An 8526-nucleotide genomic window follows, 5' to 3' on the forward strand; every position below is an offset into this window, starting at 1 on the left:
TATCGTAATTTCGCCAAACAGGCTTCACGTTTAGGCTATTTATATGTAACAAATTGGAAATATGCTATTTTCATTTTGTCTTGCTCAAGCAAAAAAAATGGTTCGCCGCCACATTCAGTGTTTTGGGACTTGTTTTTTCTCCCCTCATTTTTTTTTTACAAATAGCACATTAATTTAGTACACACTCTATATTTTGCGCACAATTGTTATTTTGGAAGAGACGCCCGTCGCTGAATTATCGCAGAAAAATTTAAGTTACGTTCGTGGTCATACTCCGTTAGGCAATATGCTAATAGCGCGCTTTTTTTTTTTTACGGGCGTCTTACCCCGGAGCGCTTTGCTGTAGTGGGGGGCAGGCCTTGTTTGATGAATATCATATTTTTTATTTGATGGAGGGGCTGGCTTGAACTGCGTGGCCTCTGCCCCGGCTGTAGGATAAGGGAATGGAGCATCCCTTGCCGCTTCCTGCCCAACCCCGCTCGCTCAGTAATTGGGCTGCCAGCTCTCTCTTGCGCTAATAAGTTGTTTATTGACGTCCCTTCGGACAGGGCCCATGCCTCGTTATTTGTCTGCCGTTAGGTGGGGATTGCGCGGATTAGGGGAGAGCCGCACAGCAAGAAACGGCACTTTAAATCCTCTAAAGGGGTTGCCACATTGACTCTCTGTAATGCATTTCTGATTAATCCACATGCAGCACGCTTGTCAATAAAGATAAAGGTCGGTTTATTGCAGAGTGTGTTAATCCTCCGATATATCCTCCAGGGCTATTTTACGTCCAGCATTTTAATGTGTGATATGCTATTAGGAATACGCGTATTGGTGTCATTTATTACCCTCTGCGCTCTTGTAGAATTCTGCTATGTTTAACAGATGAGTAACGCTATTAGTTAGGAGGCATTAATTGAACTGCTGCCGATACCGTGGTGCATAAATTATAAAGTTTTGCCATTGGACACAGTTAAGCTGCTTTAAATTGGTTATTTTTTTCAGATTTTTTTTTATTTGTAGGCAATACTTGCCATCGGCCAATTCGACTACTTAAACCCCCAAAATAATGCATCCCTCATAAAATAATTGTTGCTAGTTAAGTGCCTTGCATGTTTGCATACTGTGATGTAATCGCAACAAACAATATCAGATGTAATGGTCTCATCTGCATCTGCACAGCATATATAAATAGCGTGCTGGCACATAACAGCTGTTGAAAACAGATCCAGCTGAGCATCATTTGCAGGGATGTGCTGACAGTGATCCTTGATTAAAAGAAGAAAGGGCGCTATTTATTTCTTCATTCGCCATCTGCTTGTGATATTTCTCATGTGGCTCATTTGCAAAAAAATTACAAATTACAATTACAAATTACAAAAATGAGGATGTCAGCTACAAGCATTTTGCAGGTATTGTACCGAAGCTCTCTTCGCAATCGTGTTTTTGATAGCTATTTGTTTGCCCTTGGCCTGTGTCCCCCCGCCCCTTTCAAGCCAACGCTTTGTTGGTTGTGGCAGTTTAGAGTGCAGCATTGGCAGTCCAACGCCATGCTTTCAAACGGAATGGCTGGCCATCACCCGCTCCAAATCATCTACGTTTAATTGGCCCGTTTGATGGTTTACTACCGAATTGAGATTTTCCGAGCCACCCAACCCCAGAACGTCTCGCCTCTTTTCTCTGTAGCTGCATCCGCAGCTCTTAAGTGGCACGAGAAGAGAAATGCGCTCAAATGTGTGCGCGTATGATTTGTGCCGGGGTGGGGGGGGAGAACGAAGAGTGGTCAGATGACAGCCCGCGTTGGGCGTCGGTGACCTGGGTGGTAGGGCGATGGAGAAGGGGGGGTTATGCTTGGGGGGGGGGGCGGAGAGGGTTTGCAGACAAATCGGCATGAGTGATGGCTGTCTCCTCAGCCGATGTCAGCCCGCTGCCTCGTTACGGTCAATCAGCGGTCGTTTAAGGGGAGGGAGCATCCAGCCTGGGCCGCTGACAGCACCGGCCATGGTCCACTGGCCTCTGTCACGCGGCAGGAGAGAGACTGACGCTGAACCTGTCAGCTGGAGGCCCCCTCTCCAGCCTTCATCAATACAGCGATAACCTCCCCGTGTCTCGGGCTGGTTAGGCCTTCTGTGCTTTCCGCAGGTCATAAGAGCCTCCCCCCCCCCCCCCCAGTTGCGGTGAGGATTTTATGATTGGCTTTGAAATGTATTTCCTACAGAATTTTGCATCTGATGCTTTGTTGAAATTTATTTTTTCTATTAGGGGCTGCTCGCTAGCCACGTTTAACCGAACGGATGGTGATATCGTTAATAGCAAAAACCCGGTTGCAAAATGTAAACTAGGTTGATATTTTATGCAACGTGTTGAATTGCGTTTGGAGGTAAACGAGCTTGGAGATGGCGCCGGTAATTGGGTGCTTGTGGCGTCTGTAATACGACGGTTCGCAACACACACAAAAAAACATCGCGACCCGCGAAAGTGATTTTGAAAATGTTTCCCCGACCTCGCAGTGTTGCACTGAAGCCATCATCCGTCTTATATTGTCCTGCCTACCACTGTTTGTCTTTACGGTGTCACGTGAGCTTTTTTTTCCATCGTGGGCCAGCTTGTCAGTTTAGCTATTAAGAATTCGATTCAGTAGGCATTATCACTGAGACAGCCTCCTTGACTGCACATTGGCTGAAAGAACATTTCCACGGACCCCTGCTGCAAACCCTGCTCAATTCCCTATTACGGGAATCAAGTTTTGGTGAGCGGCAGTGAAGAGCAGTTCATCTGGAAGTAAAGTGATCCCTGGCGTGCCGTTTAGGCTCTCGTGACAGATTACTTTCTTGCCTAAGTGTCCTCCCGTAAGTGAAAGATCAACAGCAAGACTCTTATCCAGGGAGGGTGCGATCTTCAGAAGCGATGAGCGCTCTGATTACAAGGCTAAAGGATAAAAGATCCATCATGGCCCAAGGAATGGCACAGCCTCTTCGATCCGCATTGCAGAGATTGATATCCGAGATTGCTGTTTTTGTGGCAGAGAAGATGGGATTTTGGATCATACAGGCTATCAACCACCCTGATGGTTTTTATCCTCACTATGTGTCAAACAACAAAAAATAAACAGAAGCTGTTTGTGGGTAATGTGAAATGGTAGGCAGCACCCATTCTGGGAGCGAGCTTGCAGCCGTGAAAGACTCCCGAGGGACACATTCAGCCTTTAATTAGCTTTCAGTGCGAGAGTAATTGTCTCCCATCGGGGCACCTCTCTGCGCATGAACTCTGTTAGAGAAAACACCGTGTACTGCAAACGGCAACTTCCTTGTGACAAAGTGGTTTAATTATTACCTGTCTCTTTTGCATTATGGATAGCATTTATAAATTAGAAGCTATTTCTCGATCTGTTGCAGTTACGTTGATGTAAAATGCTTACAAAGAATTGTTCTGATCTTTTTGCTTTGTCGACATTATTTAATTTCATAAGACCTTGCAGTGTTTTGTTTCGGTGGTGGTAATTTCTGTAGAATTGTGTGCTGCATGCAAATGTTATATTCGATACAGTACGGGCATCATCTCTCAATATACGGAATGGATACATTCCTGAAAAGGTGTCCCTAAAGCGAAATTCCGTTTATCGAACCCTATTTTCCCATTGGCTTCCAGATAAATAATTGTAAATGCGTTAGGATATGGAAAAAAAATCGGCCACAAGACATAATAAAATCGCACGTCAGAATGCAGCAAACCTTTTGTAAGCACATTTTATGTAAAAATCAATAAACTCATGATGAAATTATACTAATTATACCCAAAATAAGTCTCGAAATGAAAACACTGTACAGTACTTATTATAAACCGTGGTGATCACATTGAGTGCCATTACTATCACTTGCACTCAAGTGGCCTCTTTCCAGACATGTTGACTTACTTTTTACCGAATCAACTACATTGAAAACGGGCGATTCCCTGCACAGTACCCTACCAGGTGTGGTCAACGCAAAGGCCCGAACCATATGAAGCTAAGCTTGCTTGGGCTGTGGCACGAAATCTGCGGTATCGCCTGAAAAGCATTCCTTGAAAACCACCTGGAGGACAAATGGATTGTGTACCCCCCCCCCTAAAAAAAATATATAAATATAAAAAATTCCGTAAATGTTTATTTTAACGTATCGTATATGGAATTAGTTCTCTAATTTGTAAGTAACGTGATTGCGAAATTCCATATATTGAGTTGCCATAATAATGAACGACTTTACGTGTGCATCACTTCTGGGAATCACAATTCTTTATTGAGGTGTTGCATAAGCTGGGCTTTTAATGTTCGTCTGTGTGGCACCCTTCAGAATGTTGACGGAAATCAACTGCAGCAGGAGCCGGAATCCCTTTCATTCGAAACGTAAGTGGTGATTTTTTAAAAATTACTTATACACAGAATTATTGTAACATCCGGTTACAGGACAGTGTCTATAAAGCCTTGATGGATTTAATATGTTCTCTCACCGTTCTGCATGGGTTCTCCGGTTTCCTCCCATGGCAATTTTTTTAATGTGTGTTGGCCAAACATCCCAATGCTGTGGGACCCCCCCCCCCCCCCTGGAAAACGGAGTATTTAAATTCTGACGCTTTCCTGGGTATAATTGTAATAAAACTGTTCACACTGAACCAGTCATTTAGGAATCGACCAAACATGTTATTTTGTGATCATCCAGTTTTATAGACAATTAATTACATGATGAAGTGTACTTTTAGGTAATGTCTAATGATGTTAATCATCAGTCTTCATTTACACAATGTTAAAAAGTATATATAGGTGGCTGACGTTTTTTGCAATGACCCTTTCGAGCAGATGAACAGGGCAGAGATGATGGACATCTATACTGTTACACCACCCCAAGTGCAGTCACATTGTGTTTTTTCTGTAACAATGAATGTATACAGTTGTGTAATTGTCATGCAAAATATATTGCCTTTGACAAAGTCGTGGAGGATGCACACGATGCCATCAGATCTCGGAAACTAACTCGGGTTGAGCATCGATAGTGCTTGGATGGGCGACCTCCACCATGCATCTCAGGCTGGCGAGGGTCATGTGGTGCGCAGTCTGGCAAAATACATTGTGGCACTGTACTTCTGTGCTCCCACATATTCTCCCTGTCTTCACCAGTCCACACTAACATGCTCGGTAAAGGTATGATTAAAACAACCCCCCCCCCCTCCATAATTCGCAACGCACGAGGGGATGCCATCCAACAATGAGTCGAAAAAAAGCTCTGCACTTGTACAAATATTGCCAATTCTTTTGCGTTCTCACCTGTGCCCTGCTGTGGCCTCGTGTGTGTGTGTGCGCTGGTGTGCAGGATGAGAAAGCGTTGTCCCATCTGCGAAATCAACTTCCCACCAGAATACGACCAGGGGGACTTTGAAGAGCACGTGCAGAGCCACTGGAAGGAGTGCCCCTTGTGCAAGAACCAGTATCCACCAGACATGGATCAGCAGAAGTTTGAGGAGCACGTCCAGAGCCACTTGGATGACGGGCGTGTGCACCCAGATGATACCATATTTTAAGAGCTATGGAGCAATTTCAGATAAAGTCTCTGACCTCGCTACGTCTTACGAATCCATTAGCCCATATTCTGAATGAGTTTTTCCTTTTTAGATATTCCTATAATAACCCCTAAATAGGTCTCTGCTCTGCCATAGAATATCTGGCTTATGTAGGCGTGCCTGATGATACGGAGTGGTTTTAACGAGGCACCTTGGCATTTAACCTGCATAAGATTTCCACAGCCTTTGCACAGCCACACGTATATCTACACACACAGCCGAAGTGTCACAGACACTTCCAATGTCACCAACTTGAGAGTTGTTAAAAAGTAGACATCACCAACCGACGGGCGTAGTCAGCGATGCCTTAGCCGCACATTTTATCTTGTGCTGAGAAACTAGCCAAGTAATTTTTTTGCTCGGAATATACGACAACCAATAAACACGTACACAAATATTTTCCTACAATCACAAGTATGTTTCCTATATTGTTAACAGCTTTCCAAATGACATATAGAATTACTACGGATCATAAAACTAATCTGTACATTTCTCAAATAATACTATATCATGCGCAACAAAAACTATGAAAATGCTTTCGCACTTCCTGCACGTGAACGGGGAAATGCCTCCGTGCGGCATTATCGGCGTTATCAGTCATCCCACAGCTCGATGAACGCCTGCCCAAATCGTCACCATCGCGGTTGCGATTCAATTATCTATAAAGCTTCCTGCGCAAGAGCCAATCTCACCACTTCATGTCCACGGTGGACGTGCGCTTGGAGCGCATTGTTCGGTTTGACTGCCGCTCTGCCGCCTTCCGTGATCATTGACCATTGGCACGCCGTCAGCTGTGTGTCCTGTCCAAGACCACTTGGTTTCCTTTCAAATGTGATGTTCATTTCTTGTGCATGTTCTCTGATCGAGGTGTTCACCTTTAAGGTGTTCTCCTTTAAGGTGTTCTCCTTTATCAGAGTTTATTTCGAAGTGTGCAAACCTCTCCATGCTTGTTTTGTGCGTTCTTAAGAATTTTCTTCCAGTCTCTTGAGTCGGTGACCATTTTGAAGATCGATATTGTCACGGCTAGAAACATACAATGATGAATAGAAAATAGAAAATACAATTAAAATAATTCTAGATTTGAAGTTTTCGTGACTGCAAGGATTCATACTCTGTTTTTTTCGGTAAAGTCACGTAGGTAAAAAATTAAATAAAAAAACAACTCAATTAAATCACGACGTTTCGGAGGCAACACAAGCTTCTGTCTTCAATTAAAATACATTTATTTTTTATTTTCTGTCTATGTGACTTTACCGAAAGAACCAATAATATAAATTCCTGCAGTCACGAAATTTATAAGTAAACATTTACACAATTATTAATTTCCACTTATATTCCACAGATTTTTTTTCTTTGGTATCCTATTCATTTTGTGACATGTTGGTTAATCACATCGGTTCACCTTTCGATAATTCCCACGTATTTGTGCCGTTAAGTAGGTGAGCAATTTGTTTGTTAACCCATTGCCTGTGATTATTCTGGTAATATAGCTAAGCTTTGCAATTAGACCTCTGAGACAAATCAAAAGCTGGGGACTTTTATTTAGCAATTCGCATATATGTTGAATCTGCACGGGGTAAGTTGATCAACATCGTATATACAAGTTTGTTAACGTGGTTAAATCAACAGTGGGTTTTGTTTTTCGTTGGTTCAATATACGAGTTTCCATCTTTCGCGTGGTTTAAAACTCACACTATTTACCATATTTGTTTCGTCACTTTAAATCATAACCAAATGTAACAACAAAAATAATAAACGACATTGACAAGATACATCCTGTGACTTTGCCTTGTTGAACATTTCATATTCATATAAAAGAAAAAAATCCACAGCTTGGTATAATTATTCACCAAACACCAGAATTCAATGTTATGCAAATATCCGCAGCCCTATTATTGTCATCCACAGGTACAAAACCCCCGGTACATTCTGCTCGTTTTGAATATAGATGCGAAACTAATTTACAAGGCCACATGCACTTTAGGGTAATACGCAGTTTCTGATATTGTTCATTAGCCTCTTGCAATTGTCGTCCAGTCTTTCCCACACCACCACGAGCAGCCACCTACCCGCACCCCCACACAATCTCCCCCCCGTCATCCTCCTCCCCTCGCCGCTCGTGCAGTCACCCGCCCGCCTCGTCTGATTGCCGAGGCGTTTGGACGCCCCTCGCTGTTGTCTGCCCGGGCTCGAGGAAGCCGCGTCCACAGAGGCGCCTGTCAGGAGCTGTCAGAGCTGATGGGCGTGCGGGGGAAATTACCAGCCCCTCTCATTTATACACGGCGCGCCTTAAACCGCCAACCTCAAAATAACACTCGCCAATCAGGTCGCTACAGCGCTACACTAAATGAGATGCTTTCGCATTTGAGGGCGCCGTGCGAGAGAGAGGCTCCCTCGTCACGCTGCTCTGTAAAGCCGCCCCGTCAGTCACATTAACTAACCGCGCCAGCCTTTTATTCCTTCCCGCGCTCCTTATTGCCTTTATTATGTGAACGGCAAAAAAAAAAAACCGTTTGCTCCTCTTCGATTGCTGATTTATGAATTATATCTTAGCGATGTGGTATATTTTTTTTCTTTCTCTCTGTGTGTGTTTCGTCTGCTCATCTCGTTCGGTTCAGTCATCATTCGCGCGTGTCCGGGGGTTTGTTACTCGCTTTGTTTCGTGGGCGCGGGTGTGGAGCCAACGAGCAACGCTTTTGCCTCCGCGCGCTCCGTAAAGCAGCCGGGCCCCGCTCGCTGTGGCGACGTTGCTCGCCGAACAGCGCGCCCTGTGATTCCTGGCCGAGGAATCCCAGGGCGCGTGAAACGTCGGAGGCGCAAGACCCTGCAATGCCTCTGGCTCGCTCCACACCATCTGCTGGAACGGCCTCGGCCACGGGGAGCTCTCGGAGCCCGTCGAGGATACTTTGGCCTACTCTTTCCACGATGGCCCGGACGGACGCGCGAACCGCA

General features: G+C 44.5%; 1 protein-coding gene across 1 annotated transcript in view; it reads left to right on the forward strand.

Annotated features, from left to right (window-relative positions):
- Positions 1-7350, forward strand: part of TAX1BP1 (Tax1 binding protein 1) — a 38672-nt gene extending 31322 nt beyond the window's left edge. Inside the window, exons 20-21 of the mRNA XM_078860427.1 lie at positions 4314-4366; positions 5328-7350. Of these exons, the coding sequence (XP_078716553.1) occupies positions 4314-4366; positions 5328-5535 (261 nt within the window). The 3' untranslated portion in view covers positions 5536-7350. The remainder of the gene's footprint in view (positions 1-4313; positions 4367-5327) is intronic.
- The last annotated feature ends 1176 nt before the right edge of the window (positions 7351-8526 follow it).

Source organism: Lampetra fluviatilis, chromosome 10 (assembly GCF_964198595.1).
Source record: "Lampetra fluviatilis chromosome 10, kcLamFluv1.1, whole genome shotgun sequence".
Lineage (NCBI taxonomy): Eukaryota > Metazoa > Chordata > Hyperoartia > Petromyzontiformes > Petromyzontidae > Lampetra > Lampetra fluviatilis.